At 42.0% G+C, this 25,531-nt stretch overlaps 2 protein-coding genes across 5 annotated transcripts in view; both read left to right on the forward strand.

The window, feature by feature from the left end:
- si:ch211-234h8.7 (uncharacterized protein LOC561627 homolog) overlaps positions 1–11,550 on the forward strand; it is a 15,704-nt gene extending 4,154 nt beyond the window's left edge. The window contains exons 2-7 of the mRNA XM_024272693.2: positions 4,263–4,340; positions 4,817–5,072; positions 6,761–6,904; positions 7,936–8,546; positions 8,614–8,794; positions 10,354–11,550. Coding sequence (XP_024128461.1) covers positions 4,850–5,072; positions 6,761–6,904; positions 7,936–8,546; positions 8,614–8,794; positions 10,354–10,709 — 1,515 coding nt within the window. The 5' untranslated portion in view covers positions 4,263–4,340; positions 4,817–4,849 and the 3' untranslated portion in view covers positions 10,710–11,550. The remainder of the gene's footprint in view (positions 1–4,262; positions 4,341–4,816; positions 5,073–6,760; positions 6,905–7,935; positions 8,547–8,613; positions 8,795–10,353) is intronic.
- A 1,565-nt stretch (positions 11,551–13,115) lies between these two features.
- dus1l (dihydrouridine synthase 1-like (S. cerevisiae)) overlaps positions 13,116–25,531 on the forward strand; it is a 13,663-nt gene continuing 1,247 nt past the window's right edge. Inside the window, exons 1-13 of one of the 4 annotated variants that reach the window (XM_024272691.2) lie at positions 13,116–13,138; positions 17,611–17,875; positions 17,945–18,053; positions 18,162–18,212; positions 18,634–18,746; positions 18,837–18,919; positions 19,959–20,062; positions 20,129–20,276; positions 21,140–21,236; positions 23,273–23,361; positions 23,473–23,642; positions 23,715–23,752; positions 24,041–24,116. In XM_024272691.2, the coding sequence (XP_024128459.1) occupies positions 13,131–13,138; positions 17,611–17,875; positions 17,945–18,053; positions 18,162–18,212; positions 18,634–18,746; positions 18,837–18,919; positions 19,959–20,062; positions 20,129–20,276; positions 21,140–21,236; positions 23,273–23,361; positions 23,473–23,642; positions 23,715–23,752; positions 24,041–24,116 (1,351 nt within the window). In that variant the 5' untranslated portion in view covers positions 13,116–13,130. Of the gene's footprint in view, positions 13,139–14,378; positions 14,532–14,764; positions 14,960–15,135; positions 15,159–17,610; positions 17,876–17,944; positions 18,054–18,161; positions 18,213–18,633; positions 18,747–18,836; positions 18,920–19,958; positions 20,063–20,128; positions 20,277–21,139; positions 21,237–23,272; positions 23,362–23,472; positions 23,643–23,714; positions 23,753–24,040; positions 24,117–25,531 lie in introns of those variants that run through there. The other 3 variants (XM_024272692.2, XM_024272688.2, XM_024272690.2) reach the window with 3 other exon arrangements.

The following is a 25,531-nucleotide window of genomic DNA, read 5'->3' on the forward strand; positions in this document are numbered from 1 at the left end:
GGTAGCTAGTTTTTTTGGATAAATTTGATTTTTTTAAAAACATTTTTTAGCCTTTTTTAGAGTTAAGCTAATCATGTAGCTTTATGCTAGCTATGTTGGCTAAATTAGACATAATACCAGTTTTGGGCTAATTTGGCATCTAGCTACAATTCTAACAAGCTATTAGCTTTAGCATTTTCAGCTATCAATTTCAGCATCTTCAGCAGCTAATTTCAGCTTACAGCATTCACACTAGCATTATCACAGGTAATCCTATATATCTGGTTCATAATTATGTTAAAAAGCTACGTTTTTAAAGTTTTAAAAGTGTAGTTTCAGAGTTTTCAATAAATGTTGATCCTGTTCGACCTAAGGTGTGTTTTGGATTTTGGCTCCTTGTGTGATTGAGTTTGACCCTCCTGCCCTAAAGGGTGCAGGAGTGAGGAGGAGTTCACCCCTGTGGAGAAGGTGTCCTCACATCCTGAGAAAATGTCATTCTTTTTAGAGACCCTGACAATCTGACGTCTATAAAGGGCCACGATGGACACAAAAACTGGATCGATTGATTTTTATTAGTCTTGAATGTTTTTTTCGTTTGATGGTCAGTCAGTGAGACATGAAAGAATACATGAAACCAGTCTAAGTTTTAGACTTTGGTTTCTTATCAAGTTCATATGTTCATGCTCAGGTCTGTTCACCTGAGACATGATGGTCTGCAAACTGATGCTTGCAGCCTTTAAACTGAGTCTTCACTGATCAGACGATAACTTGACAATAACTAGTTAGTGTCTGCAGTACTTAGTAACTGATGACCCAAACGTGAGCACACCCTTTCAGGATCACATTGATCTTCTCTTGTCTTGAGTCCATGTCATCTGCTTTGCTCTGTAAGGATGGGTGAGGACAACCTGAAGCCCCTCAGACTCAGGAACTGAGTTGAGTTTCATTATGAGTTAGGTTGGAGTTTAAAAACTGTTCACCTGGACACCTGTGGGATCGGATTCTTTGAGTGCTACAGGAAGCACAAGATGGCGAGTATCTACACTTCAGCCCAGAACTTTATCTTTAAGTGAAGATTCTGACCTTAGAAAGCTCCAGAAAGAGAAGCATTAAGGGGATGGTCACTTAGAGGAGAGAAAACGCTTGAAAATGGATGTGAATGTGGTTTTCAGTAGATGAAATGCAGCTCTTCATTCTCTCTGGATAATGACTGAACCAGGACTGAGAGGAAGACGAGCGACCAGCAGAGCTGTGAAGCAGCTGGTGGCTGCAGTGTGGAGGCGACTCGGGAGCACCTCCTCTTGAAAAGCTTCTCCTCCTGCAGCTCGTATCGTCTGCTGCTTTTCTCACACGTGCACTTCATAAATCTCAAGGTCAAAACAACATAAGCGAAGCTCAGAAGCAGATGATTCAAGCAGCCCTAAAGTCATCAACCAAAAAACGAAATACTCACTTTAGGTTTAGTTTTTTTAGAGGTTTGGGGAAAAAAAATAGAACAAATTTAGTTGGATCATCAGGAGGCCCAGATCCCCGAACTCCCCAGCATCTCCTCTGGCTCCGCCCTCTGGCTCCTCCTGATGGATCTGTTTGAATGTTTCTAGAAGGAAAAATGAATGTCTCTATTCTTGCTGGACATCATCAGACAGTTTCCTCTCTGTTGAATCGCCTTTGTGTTTCAGTCACTGCTGCCCTTTGGTGTAGTGCATGTGTCAAAACCAAGGCCCAGGGGCCGGATCCGGCCCTCCGTGTAATTCTATCCGGCCCTCCAGATCATTTTATTTTATTATTATTAATGACCTGATGTTATCTTGGACTCATTTCTAACTTTTATAATTTTGACAGAATATTTTTATGGAGAGTAAAATATTGAAAGTTATTTAAGGTTTAAGTTGATTTATTCTGGAATAATATTCCTGCCTTTTATTGTTCATAAGTATGTTAAAAATTTAGGGTTTTAAAGTTTAAAAATTAGCATTCTGCTATCTTTTCGGACTATTTTGGCATTCATTGAGATTTTTTAAGCTAATTTGGCATTTAGCTCATATTTTAGCTGGTTATCAGCTTCAGTGTTTTCAGCTATCAATTTCAGCATCAGCTATCAGCACTAGCATCTTGAGCGGCCAAATTCAGTTTACAGCATTCACACTAGAATTATTGCAGGTAATGCTATGTATCTAGTTTATATATGTTAAAAAGTTACAGTTTAAAAGTTTTATAAATCTACTTTTAGAGTGTTCAATAAATATGTATCCTGTTCGGCCCGTGACCTGAGGTGTGTTGGGGATTTTTGGTCCCTTGCGTGATTGAGTTTTACACCCCTGGTGTAGTGTTTAACACTCATCTCATAGCGGGGAGGCCGTGGTTCAAATCCCAGCTGGACCTTTTCTGTGTGGAGTTATATGTTCTTCCTGAGTGTGTTGTTTTTTTCTTCTTACAGTCCAATAACAGGCTTCAGTAGTTAATCGGTGACTCTAAATTGCCCCTAGGTGTGAATGTGTAATTTTGTGGGACTGTGATGGACTGCCAATCAGTATCTGGTCCCGAGTTGAACCTATTGAGTAGAAATAGGATTGATGCTACAACTACACTGACAAGAGCAATCCTAAGAGATGAGGGGGGGGGGGGTTACCTGGCAAAGCCAGAACACAGGTTCAATTAATAAAAAAAAGTTACCACTCAGCATGTAAAAACAAGAAAACCCAGAAGTCCACAGTGAATCTCTAAACTGGAAACAGAGCTAGAGGAGACACACCAACACTGGAGACTCAGAAACAGCTTCTTAAATAGAGACACTAACAACTGAGAGCAGGCGGCTGAGACAGACCTCAGGTGAAGCACTGAGGCAATGGGGTCCATCTGGGAGGAGTCTCAACCCAGAAACCAAACCAGAATCTGACGACACAGACCATTACATAACCTGAAACATGGTCTGGCTCCCAGGCGGATGAGGAGGCTGGTCAGGATGGTCCCACTGAAACCAAGTGGTGCCGTAACCCTGTTAGTTCACCGGACTCCATGTTGATTCTTTGAGAAGCATGGATTCTGGTTTCAGCTTTCTCCTGCAGAATACTGAATACAATCTTTAGATAAGGAGACAATCCAGATTAACTGTCATGCTCATTTGATGATGGGTAGAGTCTCAACATAGTGAGAGTAAGGCTTCCTTGGTCCCCCTTTGAGGGGCCTGTCAGCAGAGGAAAGTCATACTCTGTTATCAACTTGTATAAGGAGCAGTGACCTTATTCCAACTCGCCACTACAGCAAATCTTTTCTGGTGATTCCAGAAACCTTGCTCTTTCAGAACCTGATGAAAGCTGCAGGTCCAGAGGGAGGAAGCTGGAAGAGTCTGGAAAAACCCACGGATCTGACCAGAGACTGATACTAAACCCTAGATAGAGTTCCAGGAGCACATGGTGTCACAGACAGCTGGTTCCACCTGAAGCTGTTTTATTAGTTCAGACAGGAATGAAGCACAGCTAAAAGTCCACAAAGCTAAATCAATCACAGGTCAATCACGAGCATGGGATCATCTACTAGAAATATCAGAGTCCAGGAGAGGGTCAGGGCAGGCATCAAGCAATCAGAGATGAAGCAGGTCAGAAACAGAAGATCAGGTCCACATAGAAACGCTCGGTAATGCAGCCCGGGTGGCACAAACAATACTTCACGCTGAGTGAGGCTCTGTGCTGCTTAAGTGTCCTGTGGGTGATTGGCAAATGAGAGACAGCTGAGCAGCATACAGGAACTGTGCGCTGGGGTTGCTGGGAGATGTAGTGCAGTCAGTACTCTGGAGATGGCTCCTGCTGGTGACCAGAGGGGAGTCAGAGTGCTGAATCCTGACACACAGCTTGTAATGTAGTCTTTAAGTCCTGGTTAAAGTGTTCCACCTGAGGATTTAACACGGTAAAACTCAGACCTCAGAGTGACCTCAGACCCAGAGGAGCTCACAGAGTTCTCCAGAATGCTGTTACAAACCGAGGCCCACGACTTAAAGGGAGTTTTCTGGGAAACCTTGAAGTTGAAACCATCATTATAGTTACTGTAACTTCCAAAACTGCTTTACAAAAGACTGCTTGTTGACCAATTCTGCACCAAAGGGTTAAAGGTAAACCTTTAAAGGAAGTTCTGCATCAGTTTTCCTCCAGGTGTATAAAAGTGTCCTTGAGCAGTGAGGTGAGGATTGGACTAAATCAGCATCGAATGTATAAAAGAGCTGCTGCTGGAGACCAATTACACAGGTGAGACTCACCTGTACATTTCATAAATGTTTTTGCTCTTCACAGTCAGACTCTACTCGCTCCTGGAGCCGCTGACACGCCATGAGCTGTGAAGGTCTGTGAGTGGACCACTTCATAAAACAGGTGAGCATCAGGTGAGCGCCACGTCTGTTCACCTCAGTGTACTTTATATCTCTGCTGGAAAAAAACTCTCAGGAAACAAAGCAGCTCACATGGAAGGAGATTCTAAACAAAATCAGCTCCAAATATATTGAGTCTAATCCTAATCTAATATCAAAGAGAGTGAAAATAAAAACATATTTCAGGATTGATTTTAAAGTTTTATTTATTTATTCAGAACTAATATAATGAAAAACAAACATTATAAACAGAAGCATCCCCATAAACGACTACAGTATATCCAAACTTTGAAAGGGCTTTAGATTAAGTTTAAGAATTTATTAACGTCAATCTCATTTCAATTAAGTTCAAACTTAAATTTATACAATTCTTATAGAATTATAAGAAATAAACACTGAAAATAATCAAAATAAAGCAGGAAAAGTTTTATCTTTTGTTCCAGAGCTGAACATCCATCCCTGTTGCTTGTTCTTTTTCAGGTTATTAAAGTTGAGCCTCCGGCTTGCAGCATAATGGGAGGTGTTGCTGTGGACGTGGACGCGGGCGGCGTGAAGGCTCCGGATGGGGGCTGGGGCTGGGCGGTCCTGGCTGGGTGCTTCGTCATCACCGGCTTCTCTTATGCGTTCCCCAAAGCGGTCAGCGTGTTTTTCAAAGAGCTGATCAGGGAGTTTGAGGTCGGCTACAGCGACACTGCCTGGATCTCCTCCATCCTGCTGGCCATGCTTTATGGCACAGGTGAGCCGCCGCTTGTTTACCTTACACACCGGCAGCAGGCTCACGGCTGTACAAGATAATATAACCTCAAACAAACACCGCACAGGGCTGATGTACCGGCTAATTTTAGTCAGGCCTGTTTCAAACATGGTCAGCATGACACATATTCTGTTTCTAAAATATGATCAGTTCTTTGGTTTAAAGTCGTCTTTTGATCTGATCCTTTGATCGTTATTAGTGGATGTAGTTCAATTTATCTCTGAGTTGTGGGCTGGACTGTTAGCACAAAGCAACCCCACCCCCATTTCCCATCACCTACCTGTTAACACACTCTCCCACAGATTACAAACCCCCAACCCAACATTAGGGGTGCACCAAAAATGATGATCAGTATTAGAGCCATCCAGCCGTACAGCTCAGACGAGGAAGTGGATCCTTTTCAAATTACTTTTTAAATCTGCTTCTGATTCATAATGATTTAATAAAGAAAAACTCAGAAATGTAATTTTAGGCTTAATTTTCTGTATGTGAGGAAAATGCTACAAGAACTTGTTAATAACACATGTTAATGCTTAATAACCCCATTTTCATTGGAGTGGGTCTTTGAATGTCAATAAAATGTTGAGTAATTTGCTGTCAGCTGACCTGAAGCACTTTCATTTTCACACAGATCATATCTAGGGCGGTTTCCTTTCTGTGGCTTTCCTCAGTCGCCGTGCTGATAGACGTGAGCAGTAGTGCGGCCACAAATGATTAAATAGTCGACTAATCGTGCAGCTCTAGTGAGCAGGTGAGGTGACTCAGAGGAAAACCTCAGTTTATTCTGTCTCACTGATCAGCAGACGTGTGAAGAGTTTGTCACATTCCTGCTTCTTTCTGGGTGTCGTCACAACACCTTTGTTTTCCTTTGGCTCTGCTGTTATTCTATACGGCTGGAATGTTTCCCTCAGATATCACAGCCTCTGGCTGAGTTTCCTTGGAAATGTGTGCCCATAAATCTGAGGGTGGGTTGTGTCTTTCTTTACAATGAGTCCATCCGTTTGTCAGACCACTGAAGGAGAAAAAGTTTGGTGAAAGAGTTGGCGTGCGCATTGTGGACCCGTTCTATGTAAAGGAGGGATTGCTCAGGGGCACATTTTCTTTATCGGCGTCACAGAAGTATGCTGTGAACAGAAAGAGTATGGAGTCGTAGTTTGGCAGTGTTCAATAAATGTTTATCCTGTTCGACCCGTAACCTACGGTGTGTTTTGGATTTTGGCCCCTTGAGTGATTGAGTTTGACACCCCTGGTTTAGAACATGAGTGTCCAGCCTTTACCACTAAGATCCGTTTGGGTTTTTCAAACCAAACAGACTGTTTTGGTGTTTTTGGAAAATCATAATCTTTGCATATTTTAGAACACAACCACAGGGGTTCAATCTAGTTGATTTGGGTCCTGGTTCCAAATCAGAGAAAATCCAGAGGTTTTTGTCAGAAATGGAATCCAACTTAACGGCAAAGACAAAGCAGTCATGTGAGTCACTAACAGAACTCTTATGCCGGATCAGGAGTGGCCAGCGGTGCTGCTGACCTATGGGGCGGCAGTAGGAACTGGACTAGCGCTGGTGGAAGGGGGTGTGTTCCTCAGCGGAGACAGAAAAGGGAATGCAGGAACGAAGCATTCAGGAACTTTGAATGTTTTGACCATCCATGCACGCTTGCTCTCTGCAGGTCCGCTATGCAGCGTGCTGGTGAACCGCTTCGGCTGTCGGCCTGTCATGATGGTGGGCGGCCTCTTTGCCTCTTTAGGAATGATCCTGGGCTCCTTTGCCACCAGCATCATCCACATCTACCTCACAACCGGAGTCATTACAGGTCTGTCTGTGCTGCGAATGCAGGGACTACACTACTCAAATAACTTATTTTCAATATAAAAGACACTCTGTGTCAAACAGGATCATCTCAGTGCAGCTCTGAACAGCTAGTAACAATTGTTGTGCAGCATAAGATAATATTTGCTTTTAACTCATAAAAGATCAAACTTTTTACCAAAGTTTTTCTTTGTATATAAAATCTGTTCATTCTGGAGGTAGAGTTGATCAAACAAGACGTCTTCAGGTCAACAGGATGTAAAAACCTACATAGTTTATCATCTATGTGAACCTCAGACATCAATTTATGCAAATGATAATTAAGTTTACTTTAAAAAATTGCTATTTTTTGTTATTTTTCTCGCTCCTCATCAGTCTTACACTGCTGGGTTTTGTTATTTTAGTTTGGATCTTGGTAGTCTTAGTTTTCAGGCTTTGTTTATTTGTTTTCTTGAGGTAGTTTTGGTTAGACAGCCATTATTAGGAGCTGCTGACTCTGACGGTCGACGTGTCTGGATCAGCAGTCTCCATGACTTATTTTATGTTTGGTCAAGGAGCCACCATGGAGAGAGAAAAGAGACACATGTGGATCTGGAGCTGCAGGTTGAAGACTCCTGGACTACACCTACAGCAGCCGAGTTCACAGAAAATCCTTTAAAACTTGACTCATTCAATGGTTTTCTAGAATCTTTTCAAGCATGAAAAAAGCATTTCCATCATATTGTAGTTCAGACTCCAGAACCATGTTTTGACCCATTTAGAGGCCGAGCTGCTGGAGTGTTTGGGTTGTTCTAGTTTTCTTGGTTTCTGTTGTATTGTGCATGTGCTGCTCTGTGAAGATGTTTGCCTTCAGAGTACTGGTTACTGCCACCATCTTAGAGAGCTTAGACTCACTCCAGCCTGTTTCCATGTCAGGCAGTCTCCAGCTCTGCTCATTCTTTCCCCTTACAGTCTTTATCACATGTTGGAGCCGCGATGATGTTTCTGGAAATGCACTTGTGTCACAGCGATAACTGGCTGCGGTTCCTCCTGCAGGTCTGGGGTTAGCTCTGAACTTTCAGCCGTCTCTCATCATGCTGAACCGTTACTTCAGCGAGAAGCGGCCTTTGGCCAACGGCCTGTCAGCCGCCGGGAGCCCCGTGGCGCTGTGCTGCCTGTCTCCGCTGGGCCAGGTCCTGCAGTACCAGTACGGATGGAGGGGGGGCTTCCTCATCTTGGGAGGCATCCTTCTGAACTGCTGTGTTTGTGGAGCCCTCATGAAGCCTTTGGTTGATCCCAAGAAAGCCCAGATCAAGGAGCAGGACCACAGCAAAGACCTGAGCTCAGAGGAGAAGACCAAAGCCAAACGTAAGCTTCTGGACTTCTCCGTGTTCAAGGACTGCGGCTTTGTCATCTACACCGTGGCGGCGTCCATCATGGTGCTCGGCCTGTTCGTGCCGCCGGTGTTTGTCGTGAGCTATGCCAAAGAGCTGGGCAATGAAGACACCAAGTCGGCGCTGCTGCTCACCATCCTGGGCTTCATTGACATTTTTGCGCGGCCCACATGTGGCGTGATCGCGGGGCTGAAATGGGTCCGGCCGCGCTGCGTCTACCTCTTCAGCTTTGCCATGATGTTCAATGGAATCACTGACCTGATTGGCTCCCAGGTGAGTGCGTGTTAGCCGCAAGCTGTTCTTCAGGTGCTTTGATCTCTAACGCTCTAGCTGTGTCCAGGCCAACGACTACCCGTCTCTGGTGGTCTTCTGCATCTTCTTTGGGATCTCCTACGGAATGGTGGGAGCGCTGCAGTTTGAGGTTCTGATGACGATCGTCGGGACAGAGAAGTTCTCCAGTGCCATCGGCCTCGTCCTGTTAATGGAAGCCATTGCTGTGCTGGTGGGGCCTCCTGGGGCAGGTGGGTGCAACAGCGTGAGCTCGCTTTCACGGCGTGCTCCTCTCAAGCTACCGTTCTCATGTATGTTGGGGGGGGGGTCGTTGTCTCCATGGCAAAAAAAAATGGAATATGACGATGAGGCAGAGTTTCCAAAATGTGTTTACATTTTTGCAGGATGATGAGGTTTGAGACCTTGTTTCAAAGTTGCTGGAAGGTTTAAGACATATAAAGAAATCACAGGACAAAAACTCTTTAAAACAGACACTGTGGGGGGGGGTCTCTGAGAGTCAAAAAGTACAAATTAGTTACTTTACAGCTGAAATTTAAACACAACATCCCAGAATCACAGAGAATGTTGTGGTGGGCTGAACACTAAAACACACACGAGCTAGAATCACACACACAAGCTTCATTTATTCGCACACACAAAACTGAATGTGAATTGGCAGGAAAATAAGGAATATGTGAGAAAAATGTGTTCTTGTGGAATATAATGTGGGAACTTGCTTGACAAAAGTAGAAAAATGCTGAGACTCCCAAAGAGTTTATGTGAAACTTTTCTACAGAGAAAATTGAACCTACAAGTAAAGATTTTTTCAACACAGCCTTACAAGTTGTTTTCCTCCCACAACCTCAAGTTAAATCTTGTGTGTGTGGTTTTTCTTCACATTATAACATTTTAAACACAAGGTAAGGTTTTTTGGCCGGATCCGGCCCTCCAGGTAATTCTATCCGGCCCTCCAGATCATTTTATTTTATTGTTATTAATGACCCGATGTTATCTTGTGCTTATTTCTAACTTGTATAATTTTGACAAAATATATTTTTATGGAGAGTAAAATATTGAAAGTTATTTAAGGTTATAAGTTGATTTATTCTGGAATAATATTCCTGCTTTTTTATTATTCATAATTATGTTAAAAGTTACGGTGTTAAATTTTTAAAAATTGCCATTTACTAAGATTTTTTTGGCTATTTTGGAGTTTAGCTAATATTTCAGCTACATGCTAGCTGTTTTGTCTAACCTAAGTAATTTATTAAAAAAAAATTTAGGCTAATTTGGCCTTTAGCTAATATAGCTGGTTATCAACTTTAGCGTTTTCAGCTTTAAGATTCAACATTTTTAACTATCAATTTCAGCATCTTCAGCAGCCAAATTCAGCTTACAGCATTCACATATATTATTGTAGGTAATGCTATTTATCTATTTCATAATTATGTTAGAAAGTTACAGTTTTAAAGTTTAAAAATGTAGTTCTAGAGTGTTCAATAAATGTTTCTCCTGTTCGTCCTGTGACCTAAGGTGTGTTTAGGATTTTGTCCCCTGTGCGATTGAGTTTGAAACCCCTTCCAGAGGTTATTCTGCTGTTATGGTTCTGGTCCGGCCCACTTGAGATCAGACGGGGTAAATGTGCCCCTGAAGTCAAATGAGTTTGACACCCCTGATCTACAGGGGTCACATTGGTTTCCTTACTTCAGGTTTGAGCTGCTGTGACCTGTGGGGGGTCATCTGACCTTTCAGGGTCATCATCTGTCTCCTCTCAGCCCCTGACGGGTTTCCTGTATCTCTCCTGTTGCAGGTCGGCTGCTCGATGCTACAAAGAACTACATGAGCGTCTTCCTGCTGGCAGGAAGTGAGGTCGTTCTCTCAGCTGTGGTTTTGGCCACCTGTAACTTCCTGTTTATCAAAAAGACGCCGGAAGTCAAAGTGGAGAGCATCACGGTGACAGATGATTCAAACGCGAAGGCCTGCAGCAGGAGCGCTGAGGAGGAGGACGGCGAGGAGGGGGAGGACGGCGTGGAGGAGAAAAGCGAGGAGAGGGTGGAGGAGGTTAGGCCGAAGAGCGTGATGGTGAACTCTCAGGAGGTGGAGCGGTTCCTCAAAGAACCCCAGCCGAACGGCAGCATGGCGGCCAGCCCTGAAACGTGTCTGTGAGGCGGAACAGGGAGGGGCTTCACCGCCGCCATAACGGTTCAATGCTTTCGACATCATTCCATGTTTATTCCAGGTGTTCGTCTGTGTTCTTGGTGGGGAGGGATTGAAGCCACTGCCTTCTCGACATACCGAAGCTAACCCCAGTCAACCCTCCTCAGCAGATGTTAGTGCTTGAAGTAGCTGCAGAACTGCCCTGTGGAGCCACCAGCAAAGATCTCTGACCACCAACACGACACGGTTCTGTTTCTAGTGTTCATGAAGGACACGAGGACACTGCACTGATTCCATAACCTGTAGGAGGAGAAGATTTAACAATAGTTTCAGTTTATAGTTAAATCTAACAAAATAATATACAAACTGAGAATTCTCCAAATAAAACTCTCTAAAGTTCAAGCTGGAGCTCAACTCCAACAGCAAACCAACAAAGTCAAGAAGAGCAGTCAGATCTCCTTAGCTTGGATCCAGACCAATTCCTTGATGTCCAGATGAAAGGAAGGCTGTTCCCATGGCAACAGAGATGGGAACACCCGAGATGCAAAACCCAACTTTGTGTTGATCCCTCGACACTTCTGCCTCCGAGGCTCTTAGATGAAGATTTATGGAGACAAATGCGTATCACTCCGATTTATGCGTGCATATTCTTCATCTGTAACTCATGAAATGCATTTGTGCACGAGTACAAAAAATTGCAAAATTCAAAAAAATGCAAAATTCAATTTACACACGAACTACTTAAAATTACAACAGCTTGAAATTAATTTACACGAAAATCTTTAAAAATTACGCACCAATCTCTTGTTTCGCACACGATACCTCAGTTACACAAATCTGAGGTGAGACTCTTCACGTCACAGGGATTCATCTGAAAGTGATGCGTTTAAGTACCACTAGAATGCTCGGTCATCAGAGTTTTCTTTTCAGCCGTTTCGAACTCAGATTGTGAATAATATCTGGTAAAACTTGACATTTTCCCACTTTCTTAAACAGATATTCGGATAATTAGGGGGTCAGAGCTCGGTGTCTGAGGGCTGTCAGGGGACGGGCTGCAGAGACGAAGCCATCACTTCTGGGAAAATTTGTAAAGGGATTAATGTTCTTAAACACTTGTTTAGACTCTTTTATGTTAATTATCCGGCACATCTGATTAAAAAAGTGGAAAAATGTCAATATTAACTAGAAATTATTCACAAAAGAAAGCTCTGATGACCGAGCATTCTAGTGGTATTTAAACGCATCACTTACAGATGAATCTCTGAGGCGTGAAGAGTCTCACCTCAGATTTGTGTAACTGAGGTTTTTATGTGATTTAAGTGATTCATGAGTCATTTTTAAAGATCTGCATGTGTAATTAGATGTTGTAACTTTAATTAGTGCATGTGTAAATTGTATTTTTGTTTTACTTTGTCGTTTTTGTATTTATGCACAATAAGTATAATATGAGTTACAAATCAAGAGTTACATAAATTTCAGTGACATGTATTCCTCTCCACATAGATTTTCCGCCGTCACCTTCAGCTCACTGAAACTGCAGCTCGACTCACGGAAAGCTGGGATCTCCTTTTCTTTTCTGCCTCCTTTTGTGAAGATGTGAGGAAAGCAGAGGAGAAGATAATCTGGAGGTTTTAGCACAGTTGGGGTGAATCCACAGAGATTTCTGCTAGAGACCAGCTCCTCCTGAATGAACCCGCCCGCGCTGCTTTCACTGTTAGTCGTTGCAAAGAGCTTTGATGGCGTGTTTGTGAGTGTTGTGTCCCAGCTGTGTGTGGGGGTCCGAGCCGGCCTGTGGGACTCCTGAACGGCGGGTGAAGTTTGCCTCGGTGTCGTCGTTTGTGTTGTTTGTGCGTCTGTCCCCCAGAAATGCTGCTTTCATTTGAGTGATGAAGAGTGAGGAGTCCGCCCAGTTCTGCTGCCTCCGTGTCGTCTGTACCGTCTGTTTTTCTGAAGCTCAATATTAAATATGATCATATTTAGTCTCTTAAGTTTCTATGGTGTTATGGGAATTCTTTTCTGAAGACAAAAACATTATTTTTACTGTTTCTCTGAAGATATGAGGCCTGTGGACAAAACAGGAAACATTTACTGATTTATTTTAACCCTTTAACACCGGAGCTCCAGTCTTGATGTTCTTTGATTTACTGTAACTTTTTCAACCGTTAACATGATTATTCCAGTAGATTCTGGAGGAGATGTCCTTGGAGACAGTCAGTTCTGTTGCTATAACCATAAAAACATGAATAAATGTTTGGAAAACTTGCTGAAGCAACACAAAGGAACAAAATCCAACAACACTTTGATCCGAACAGCTGATATGGAAAAGCTGAACCTGGACTGGAGTGGAGATCCTGCAGGAGGATCGTCATCTAAAAGCACTGCACTGGTGGTGTCATCGTGCAGCGCAACAACGTGTGTTTACATCACTGTATGAAGAGGTAAGGTTCTTCTTAGGTCGTCAAAAATTCTAGAGTAATTTGTTCAGATGTAGAATTCAGCTGGAACTGGAACAAGACCTGTCAACCATCACAGGGTTTAGAACATCTGTGATTCTTTTCCTTCTGGTTCCAACAACTCCACAAAACATTTTAGAGTCTCTGAGATTCATCTACTATCCAGTGGTTGCTGCTTGTCTTTCATTAACCCTCAGTATTTATTCTCTGAACTGATCACAACAGCTGTTTACATGGAATGAATCGGACCCTCGTTAGTACAATGTTCATTCAAACTTTAACAGGAAGGATTCAGAAAAAGAATTGTAGCTTTGAAATGTGTCGTTTTTATAACACATAGCTGTGAAACCCCAAATCTTTAGGACATTGTATATAGTTTAATAGAGTTTCACCTCTTTTAAAGACATTTTTCATATTGTTTTGACCTTTTCTTTGCTTTGTTTGTGGATTTTAATTTTGTCCCCACATGTGAGATTTTTTTTTGCTATAAAACATATAAACTGATTGATCTCATTCATGTCAAAGACCAAATTTACCATTTGGAATTGAGTTTTCATTGTGAAAATATTGTTTTAGATTTAATAATCTATGAAAAGTTGTGGTTGTATGAAAAAAGATTTATTTCAATCATTACAGAAACAAACAAACAAAAAAAAAATCTAATTGAGCAAATTGTAAAGTAGAAAAAAAGTAAGAAAGAAAAAAAAGGAACCAGACGACAAAGGGGAGTTCTGATAAATCTTATCTTTTTTTTTTTTAATTCAAATTTGATATGATGTGATTTTTGGTTCATTTCAGGCAATTTCAGCAATAAAAACAAAGGAAATAGTTAATAAAAATGAAAACTACATCAGTATATTAAATCTGTTTAAGATGTTGGCCTACACTGTGATTTTGAAATATAGAAAGATGATCGTTTTGATATTATATCTGCTCCTGATCATAAATAGACATGTTTGCATTAATACAACGCAAACATGGTCCAGTGACTCCTTTAAATATAACGAATGTCAAATAGAGTTTAATTAATTTACTGAGTGGGAGTTTAGGAAGATGCAAATATAATTCCGTCCCTATAAATATATAATTATGGAGATTTTAGAGCTATTCTGAAATAGATAGTTGTCGGTTATCTGGTTTTGGTTCTGGGAGGATCAGAGAGTTAGTTAAGTGAAATAAAGTCTGCTAGTTTTCACCATAGAAGTTACGCAGTACCCGGTAATCCCGCCAGAGGGCGACATTACATCTATAACGATGTTATTTTCACTTTTCCCCCTCGAAGAAGAGCTGGGAGAGCAGTTCCTACCCGGTGGTATTTGAGTGTGACACCATAGTGACGGTCCGGCGTGGACCGTGTTACCGTCCGCAGACTGAACAGGTAAGCGCTCGCGCTGGACTCTCAGACAGAGCAGGGCAGGACGTGTTAGGCTCGGTGCTGCTTGGCGGTTCCGGTTCTGTCTCCATGGTGACGGTTTACCTGCGCACAGGTGCTGACTGGATCACAGAGTCGGAGCTCCTCGAGCTTCTTTCAGGAATGGGCGCGTGTTTGCTGTGACAGGTGACACTGCCGTGTGCTCCGCCTGTAGAACTTCAGAGGAGTCGAAGGTGCTGCAGGTGTTCCTCAGGTGTTCCTCAGGGCGCGTGAGCAGAGCGTCCTCGCTGTGTTTTATCTGGAGTTCAGGAGCTGCTGCCTCAGAGAATGAAACTCCTCAGACTGTGGGACGTTCTGCTGTGGGAGTGGGAGCCAGATCTGACGGACAGGCTGGGTCTGAGTGCAGGTTCTGGATCTACTGCGTTCCCTCAGAGGTCTGGTTCTTCAGGTTTTGTCTGGATCCAGCATCAGCGTTGTACCTGATGTTCTGAGGGTCTCTGCTGTCCTTCATGCTGAGCTTTGTGCTGCTGCTGGTGAACTGTTGAAGACAGAATCATCTCAGTCGGTTTCACCATCAGGAGTCTGCAGTGCAAGCTAAGACCAGAAGATTCCCATGACTGCTGCGATGCAGCTGTAGGTCACTGTAGGTCAGGGGGGTCAAAGTCAATCGCACAAGGGGCCAGAATCCAAGACACACCTGAGGTCAAACAGGATAAACATTTATTCAACACTATGAAACTAAGTTATAGCTGAAAATGCTTAAGCTGATATCTGAAAACCCTAAAGGTAGTAGCTGAAAACCCCAAACTTGATAGCTAAAAACTAAAACTAATGGCTGAAAACGGTGAAGTTGATGTCTTAAAACGCTTAAGTTAATAGCTGAAATCACTGAACCTAATAGCTGAAATCTTTAATAGCTGAAAACGCTGAAGCTGATGGCTTAAACTACTGAAGCTGATAGCCAGCTAAAATATTAGCTAAATGCCAAATTAGCCTAAAAAACTAAACAAAAAAACTTAGGTAAGTCAAAACAGCTAGCATGTAGCTGAAAAAATAGCTAAACTTCAAAATGGCCTAAAAAAACTGAAAAAAAAAAAATTAGCTGAAACAGCTAGCATGTAGCTGAAATATTAGCTGAACTCCAAGACATCCAAAAAATGTAGGTTAGCCAAAACAGTTAGTATGTAACTGAAAAAATAGCTAAACTCCAAAATAGCTTAAAGACTCTTAGTAAATGCTAAAATAGTCCTAAAAGCTAGCAGAATGCCAATTTATAAAACTTTAAAACAATACGTTTTTTATATAATTATGAATAACAAAAGGCAGGAATATTATTCCAGAATAAATCAACTTAAACCTTAAATAACTTTCAATATTTTACTCTCCATTAAAATATATTTAGTCAAAATTATACAAGTTAGAAGTTAGTACAAGATAACATCGGGTCATTAATAACAATAAAATGAAATGATCTGGAGGGCCGGATAGAATCACGCGGAGGGCCGGATCCGGCCCCCGGGCCTTGACTTTGACACGTGTGCTGTAGGTTGTCGGTTGACTGCAGGCTGTGGTGCAGCAGACGTTTCTGGAACACTGACCGTCCTCATGTCCAACGTCTGCGCTGAGCACCAGAACCTGCAGCAAAGACGGACTTCCTCCAGAGAGTCTGTTGATTCCGTTTAATGATGACAGGAACGTCAGTGAATTAAAAATCAACTTTTCCTTAAAAAATCAACACAGTAAATCTTAGAATTGAGTTTTCATTATAGAAATGTTTGAACATTTCCAGGCCTTAAAATAGTTTCATCAAATTATCATGTAAAAATGAACCAGTGCATCCACTGTGTTGTTTATACTTTGAGTTTTTTGGACTAAGAACAGAACCTTAATGCTTCCACCACCAGAACATTGATGTGTTGGTACCTACAGCGAGGTGTTCAAGTCTCTGACTAACGGAGCTCCTCCGTGCACCCATGGTCTCATGCAGAAGGTCATGATGAGGACTATGATGGATTTCAGTTTCTATCCTCCTCCTAATATCTACAACTGAAGTCCTACACAGTTTTATATCAAACTTCCCGCATCCATTGAACATTCCACAAGCACAATTCTGTCTCCATGAGTGCTCCTTTACTCCTGCTCGCTCTTAGAAGAATTCTGGGTTTTTATACTTAACCCCATGACACCTATTAATATATATGCATCAAACCACTCCAGCCTCAAAATGACCTTGATTTAACATCTGCATGAAAGCAAGAACATCAGTGAAGTTGTGTTTTTCATAGCTGGACATAAATTCAGGCCTTGAGGAGTTATTAAAGTTGGTAATGGGCGAAATTAGTGCCGTCGATTAATCACTGATTATTTTTTCAGATTAGTCGACTGATCAGGTCATTCACAAACTGGATGTAAAACACACATTTTAACCATCATTATCTTTAAACTAACAAAAAAACTATATATATAACATAACCTGTGATAATGTTAGTGTGAATGCTAGCGGCCGAAGATGCTAGTGCTGATAGTTGAAGATGCTGAAACTGATTGCTGAAATCACTGAAGTTGCTAAAATAATTGAAGCTAATAGCTGAAAACACCAAAGCTCATAGCCAGCTAAAATATTAGTTAAATGCCAAATTAGCCAAAAAACAGAAAGAAAAAAAAGCATCAGTTAGCTAAAATAGCTAGCATGAGCTGAAATATTAGCTAAACTCCTAAACAGCCTAAAAAATCTCAATAAATGCCTGAATTGTCCAAAAATGCCATTATATCTTTTAACTTTACTACACTCTGACTCCATATAAAATAAAGTAACGACTTATCGACTATTAAATTAGTCGTTGACTAGTCCACGATTGGTCGACTGATCGTGGCAGCCCCAGTCAAAATTGACAGTAAATTAATAATTTATTCAGTCATAAACTGAATAGAAGCTTGTGAATCAAAACTGAATTGATTCAGAATTTGTGACTGTGACTCCGAGCCCATGAGGAAACGTGCACACACATGCCGTGCAAACACATGCTCCGCCTCCTGCCTCAGGTGTTGACCGACAGCTGTCCCATCCGTCCTCCTCTGTGTGCAGGCGGCTGATGTCCTTGATGTCCGGTGCGATGGCCAAGTTGCAGGGCTTTGACTTCTGGCGGACGACGCTGAAGGGTGCGCGCTTCGTGGTGGCGCCCATGGTGGACCAGAGCGAGCTGGCGTGGCGCCTGCTCAGCCGCAGGCACGGCGCTCAGCTGTGCTACACGCCCATGCTGCACGCTCAGGTTTTTGTCCGAGACGCCAACTACAGGAGGGAGAACCTGTACAGTGAGGTCTGTGAGGAGGACAGGCCTCTGATCACACAGGTGGGGCGCAGGTGCAGGCCAGCACGCCGTGTGCGGCGGCCAGCGTGTGTGACGCCCTTCTCTTTGCAGTTCTGTGCCAACGATCCTGAAGTGTTTGTTCAGGCGGCTCTGCTGGCCCAGGATTACTGCGACGCCGTGGACCTGAACCTGGGCTGCCCGCAGATGATCGCCAAGAGAGGTGCACGCCCTTTTACTAATGTGACCCCCAACCCGACTGCCATCACTTCACATTAGAAACGTGTTGGATCAGAACACAGGAAACGAGCTGCTGCACGTCTGTTTCCAGGACACTACGGGGTTTTCCTGCAGGACGAGTGGGACCTGCTGGAGAAGATGAGTAAGTCTGACCCTCCGCTCCTCCTCCAGCTGAGTAAAGACACCAGCAGGGTGGGAAATATAATCTTTAAAGATCCAAACCAGCCAGACCAGCTGATGTCCTCCATTTATAGTTTGAAACCCTCACATTCCCTGGAGCAGCAGCTGTCTGCCTCCGTTTAATAAAGCAGACACTGTTGCCGTGGAAACAGACAGGAGTGGTACATAACCATGTGACTGCAGCGGGATCTCACATTGGTTCACAAAACTCCTTCTGCCTTTCTGGACTCATCTGGGGGCAAACACTGAGATGATGTGAGATCCAAAGATTTCAGAGTTCATGTTTGCTGCTGTGCTGCAGAAGCGAAACAGTTTGTAGTTCAGATTCTCTCTGAAGACATCTTCTGCTGACAGTCTGCTGCTGTTCTGCGTGACTCCGTCAGTCAGGTTAGCCCACGAGAAGCTGTCTGTCCCGGTCACGTGTAAGATCCGTGTCTTCGAGGACGTGGAGAGGACGGTACGCTACGCCCAGATGCTGGAGAAGGCTGGATGTCAGGTACCATCGCCACGAGAGCTTTAACCCAAAACCTGTAAAAGATTCAACCCGGAAGTCAGGAACGCAGTCTCCTGTGCTCTCGCCCCTCAGCTGTTGACCGTACACGGCCGAACCAAAGACCAGAAAGGCGCCATGACGGGCGTCGCGAGCTGGGAACACATCAAGGCAGTGCGGTGAGCCGTTTGTTCCTCAAACGTCTGGAATGTTGATGGAACTCAGATAAACCTAGAATAGGAAAGTTCTGTCTGCAGATGCTCAGCAGCTGGTGACGCCATCAGAGTCCCACTCGATCTTTTCATCTATTTTCAAAGTGGTCTTTTAATTATGATCATACAGTTTTTAGGCAAAATCAAAAACCCGTGTCATTTTCTAGGACATAGTTTCTGCAGAGCGGCAGGAGCACTTAAGAAAAATTACCTTTAAATACTGTTTTTCTATGTTTCAATGGTGCTCTCTCTTCTTTTAAGGCATTGTTGTATTTTAATATCTGAAAACTTCTTAAAAAATAAATTTGTCTCTGAATTGGTGGTAGTGGTGCCGCTATTTTAATATTCCACTAATCACCAATAATTTTTGTTCGATTAGTCCATCAATTGGGTTGTGTGCAAACTGAACATAAAGAATCTTAAACGTCATTAGCTTTAAGCTAACTAAAGATTAGATATATAGCATTACCTGCAATAATGCTAGTGTGAATGCTGGAAGATGAATTTGGCCGCTGAAGATGCTGAAAATGATAGCTGAAAACACTGAAACTACTATCTGAAAATACTGAAACTAATAGCTGAATGCTAATGGATAAAAACACTGAAGCTAATAGCCAAAATCACTGAAGCTGATAGCTAGCTAAAATATTAGTTAAAAGAGAAATTAGGCCAAAATGAAAAAAGCCTAAGTTAGCCAAAATAGCTCAAAATTAGCCTAAAAAACCTAGTTTAAAAGTCTAGCAGAATGCTATCATAACTTTCAACTTTACTACACTCTGACTCCATATAATATAAAGTAACGACCGATTGACTATTAAATTAGTCGTTGACTATTTTAATAGTCGATCGGTCGACTAATGGTGGGAGCTCTGATCCTAATAAGAGCTCTTCTTACTTTTAGTAGTTTTTATATAACAGTGCTGTGGGCTGTATGAATTTACTAGCTTCCATCTGAACCCACGTTTCTGTCACTTTGTTGACTTGTTTGTGGGTCTGTCTGGTGCAGGTCGGGGGTAAACATTCCCGTGTTTGCCAACGGTAACATCCAGCACCTGAGCGACGTGGAGCGCTGCATCCAGGAAACGGGGGTGGAGGGCGTCATGAGTGCAGGTAGACCCGCCTCCTGAGCGCCTGAGGGCGGGCCTCTGCCTCAACGCCGCTCTGCTTTGTTTCCAGAGGGGAACCTCCACAACCCAGCGCTGTTTGAGGGCTGCAGCCCCCCCGTGTGGGAGATGGCAGATGAGTACCTGGAGGTGGTAAAGCAGCACCCCCCCTGCTCCCTGTCCTACGTGAGAGCGCACCTCTTCAAGCTGTGGCATCACACGTACGTCTACGAGGGTCGGAGCCTCAGTTAACACCAGGGAGTTATGGGAAATGTGGGGACGTGTTTTTAAAATCTTGAAAAGGAAAAAAATGTAAAAAAAAAACCCAACTAAATCATGAATGAAAAAATATTAAAATTACCAATTGACAAATTATTTACGGATTAGTAACAGCTGCTGTTTTGAATTTTGATTTTTTTTTTCTGAATCTTCACTGTCCTCAGTTGAAAATTCAAAACAGCAGCTGTTACTTATGGATACATTATTTTTCAATTGATAATTTTTACATTTATAGTTTTTTTTTTAATTCAAGTTTTAATTTTTTTTTTAATCCCCCCAATTTTTTTTCAAATTTTCATTTTTTATCATTTTCAATTGTGTTCAAGTTTTCAAAACATTTTTTTTCCTAATTTTATTTTTTTCTCCAATTGACAATGTCATGTTTTCAAAGTTTGGATTTTTATTTCAGTTACAATGTCTATTTTTGAAGTTTTAATCTGATTTTTCCGTTCACTTTAAGCTGTTCCTCATTTGACCTTGACTGACGACTAATTGTAAACTGATCCTGAAGGATAAATGAATAATTCCAGTTTGTGTCCGACTGGAATTCTGACACCAAATCTTTCGGTTATCGGAATCGAGCTGTGAAAGAAAACGTCTGCTGCCAGATTCTTGAGATTTGCTTCGCTTCAACACTTTGCACAAACAATATTCTAGCTGTAGGTGGAGAACATGTGCTAGTATAGAGTAGAAGAAGCCCCTCCCTGCTCGTCCAGTGGGAACACCATGGCTAAATGCACATGCTCAGCACCTTCTTGAACTCGTCCTGCTGTGTTTGGAGCTAAAGAGGCTGCTGTGTGTGCAGGCTGCAGATCCATCAGGACCTGAGGGAGGAGCTGGCCAAAGTGAAGACGCTGGAGGCGCTGGCTGATGTCAGCAGCCAGCTGAGGCGGCGCTGCCAGGTACACAACGAAGACATGGTCAAACCTCGCGGTCATGTGACCTGCTGATTTGTTATGGGCTGAAGTTGTTCCTCGTTAGTAAAGGGGTGTTAAAGTCAAGGGGCCAAAATCCAAAACACACCTCAGGTCGAACAAGATAAACATTTATTGAACACTCTAAAACTACATTTTTAAAACTTTAAAACCGTAATTTTTTAAGAATTATGAACTAAATATATAGCATTACCTGTGATAATTCTACTGTGAATGCTGATAGCTGAAGATGCTAGTGCTGATAGCTGAAGATGCTAGTGCTGATAGCTGAAGATGATAGTGCTGATAGCTGAAGATGATAGTGCTGATAGCTGAAGATGCTAGTGCTGATAGCTGAATTTTTCTAAACACCAGATATGACGTCACAGATTTTCGATTCAATACGAACATTTCACAATGTTTATTTATGACTAAACCGTGTTTTGATGGTGAAACTGTTGATAGTTTATTTAAAAATTACATCAAATACTTTTTTTATTTTGCAATAATTGTTCAGCTGTAATGCATTGTGGTCTATATTTTCTAATGTAAACATAATTCCAAAATCGAGTCCACTAGAAATTTCCCAGAAGTCTTTGCGAAAAACTAGCGCGCGTCGATGCTCAGTATAGACCACAATGCATTGCAGTCGAACAATTTCAAACAAAAAACGGGTTTAAAGGTAATTTTTTAACAAATCCTCCACATTTTCACCATCAGTACACAGTGGAGTCATAAACAGACGTCGTGAAATGTTTTTATTTCTTCAGTTTTGACTCCAAACTGTGACGTCATATCCGGCGTTTAGAAAAATGAAGGAAAGGTAGTGAGCATGGTGTCCGAATTGCTTTTAAAATCCAGAGCACTATATCGTTTTTTAGTAGTTGGGGAGGAATTTTGGACACAATCATAATGAATATCGATGTATGCTAGTTTTTTGCAAAGACCTGTAGGAGTTTCTGGTGCACTCTGGTTTGGAATGGTAGAATCAGACGGCACTGGAAAAAGCGAAAGCATTATATAGTGAATGGGGGTGAATTCAGACTTAGCCCAGATCATTCTCTGGACAAACACACCCGTTAGCTTTGAGTCTGTTAGAATGATCACATGTCAGCGTGAAGGCCACGCCCCCAGCTTTATTTTGATCCCAAATATAGAAGCCTCACAAAGAGATCTGAAGCTACAAACGTACATCATAGTTTTCTGTTGTGTCTTTGAGCCATTTTACACTGAAATGAAAGAGGATGACGAGACATCTAGTGGTTACAAGAGGAAGGGCATCGGCTCCTTTTGATTTTAACTTTAGACCAGTCTCAGAAGAAGAGAAAACGTTCTCCTACAGAACACCTGAGGGGCACAGGTGGGACGTACCTGAACTCTAAAGAAGAAAGAAGAGTTTGGAAGTGTTTTAGGAAGCATGAAGAGCAGCTGATGATGATGATCTGATCCAAATCCTCCCTAAATAACCCCCAAAAGACGAGAGAGTGTGGGACTATTAGTCTCCAGAATATTAACACAATTCAGATGCTCACAACTTTATTTATTTATTTATTTATTTATTTGTTTATGACATCACACATTTCCAAAAGTACAAACCAGATAAATATGAACATTTTATGCTGTTTATTTCTGCATCCACTGTATTCCGATGATAAACATTTGGATCATTTATAAAAAATAAATGCAAATACATTTTTTGTAACGACAAATTGTTCAAACGCAATGCATTATGGTCTATATTTGCCAATCTAGAGAGCATCGATTCACCCTGTTTTTTCACAGAGACTTCTGGGAAACTTTGTGGGCACTGGATTTAAAATTGTTGATTCGAACACCCTGGAAAAATGAAGACCGCCCTATTTATCCGCGGAGTAGTGAGGGAATCACACAACTGGCAGGAAGTGAAGGAAGTTTAGAGGAAACCAAAGACATGATAGCTGAGTCAGCACTATAGAGCTATGAGACTTGACTGCATGTCTGACTATGTGGAGATGTCCTTCAGTGTCGTCTTTGTGTTCATACAGGAGGAGAGGGCGAAAGGAAAGGGGGCGGAGCTAAGAGAGAGCAGCCTGCCCCTCCCTCACTGGATCTGCCAACCGTATGTTAGACCACAGTGAGTCTTTGTGCCTTTTTCTGCTCCGACACACATTCAAAGACATGTTTAGATGCACACACACAGACGGCGGTTCACGTCTTGTTGTGACCCGTGTTCGTGTGTCTGCAGGCCGAAGCCGCCACTCTCTAACGGTTCCTGTCAGGGCTCAGAGGTGAAGACGGCGGTCTGTAAGAAGAGGGCGCTGGAGGACCTGGACGGAACCGCCCAAAGCCTCTCCAAAAACAAGCAGAAGAAAAGATCCCGGAACCCCAAGAAGAACTTTAGTCCGGAGCAGAAACGTGAGCTCTCCTCCTCGTATTAGCGTTCCAAGCTGCAGCTCTGGTTGTGACGGCTCTTCTGTGTCTCTGCAGCCAAATACCTCAAATGTGAGCAGTGTGGAAACCCAAAGGTGAGAAGTTTGAGCTCCTGTGGGCCTCGTCGTCACGTCTGAGTTTGTGTGGCTTCCTGTTGTTCTGTCGTCTTTGTTTAGCTCATAATGCTTAATGTGTTTTCACCGTTCTTCATGTTTCATTGTTTAGCTTACAAACTGCTGCTGACGGTCAAACAGGCCCACAGCTTCTAAACCAATGTCAAACATTTAACAAGCTGAGGAGGCTTTCTTCGCTTTTTAAAACAACATTCATAACAGGCTCGTGTGAAAACTGATGTCTCGTGTTAATTCTGCATTTGCCTGCAGGGAAATAAATGTGTCTTCAATCTGTGTCGAGGATGCTGCAAGAAGAAGGCCTTCAAAGAAGTGGCCGACTGTCCAAGTGAGTGCTGTGTGAGCTGGACTTCAGTGAGCATCCATTCCCCGCTGAGCTACACGGAGCTCCAGCTTTTACTCTGGTTTTCATGCTGTTTGCTGAACAGCTGCATTCAGACTCCAAATATCTGTCTCCTAGGATAAGTCCAAACCCTCAGTGGTGTCTGAGCTCACCTGAGCGTCTGCCACTCACAACAGTCGTAAAACGACATGGGAATGACGCCGACCGCCTTAAGAATAGTTTTCTTTTAAAATTCAACGTAAAGGTTTCAAAAAAAGGTGATTAGCCTTGAAATGTTTAGTTGAAAACAAGCATCGCAAGAGTTCTGACTAATTGTGATACTCACGTTTGTTCTATCTATTTCGAGTAGCTTCACATATTTTTAAGTCCTTTTTCACATTGTCTTGATATAATCTTTGCTTTTTTGAGGATGATTTTGATATTTACATGTTGTTTTTACACTTTTAATCTTTGATATGAAACGTAAAACCAGTTTGATCTCAATTTAGGTGATTTTATAATAAAAAGCAATATTTAATTTACCACTCAAAGTCAGTTTTTGTACTGTTTAGTGTGGAAATGATGTGTAATATCATAAAAATTATATTCAAAATTGGAAGTTGGGGTGTTACTAAAACACGTGTCAGAGTCAAGGTTTAGGGGCCGGATCCGGCCCTCCAGGTAATTCTATCCGGCCCTCCAGGTAATTTCATTTTATTGTTATTAAAGACCTGATGTTATCTTGTGCTTATTTCTAACTTGTATCATTTTGACAAAATATATTTTTATAGAGAGTAAACTATTGAAAGTTATTTAAGGTTTAAGTTGATTCATTCTGGAATAATATCCCTGCCTTTTTATTATTTATAATTATTTTTAAAAGTTTTAAAAATTTTCATTCTGCTAGCTTTTTGGATTATTTTGGCATTTACTGAGATTTTTTAGGCTATTTTGGATTTTATCTAATATTTCAGCTACATGTTAGCTGTTTGAGCTAATTTAGGTTGTGTCTGAATTCCCCAATAATCACTATATAGTGCCTGCACCATTTTCTTGTACTGTCTGAATCTACTAATTCTAAAATTGAGTACACTCGAAATTTCTCAGAAATCTTTGCCAAAAATTGCCTGTATCGATTCTCACTAGACTAGCGAATATAGACCACAATGCATTGCGGTCGAACAATTTAAAAAACTAAAAAAGTTCAAATGTAATATTTGAATAAACCATCCACATTTTCACCATCAGAATAAAGTGGATTCATAAATAAACGTCATGAAATGTTCAAAATTCGATTTTCATTTTGTAAAATTGGTTACATCATATCTGGGGTTTAGAAAAACAAAAGAAAAGTAGTGAGCAACGTGTCGGAATTGCCTTTAAATATCCTGGGAGCTATATATTTTTTTTAGTGGTTAGGG

The sequence above is a fragment of the Oryzias melastigma genome, linkage group LG8 (assembly GCF_002922805.2).
Source record: "Oryzias melastigma strain HK-1 linkage group LG8, ASM292280v2, whole genome shotgun sequence".
NCBI classification, from domain to species: domain Eukaryota; kingdom Metazoa; phylum Chordata; class Actinopteri; order Beloniformes; family Adrianichthyidae; genus Oryzias; species Oryzias melastigma.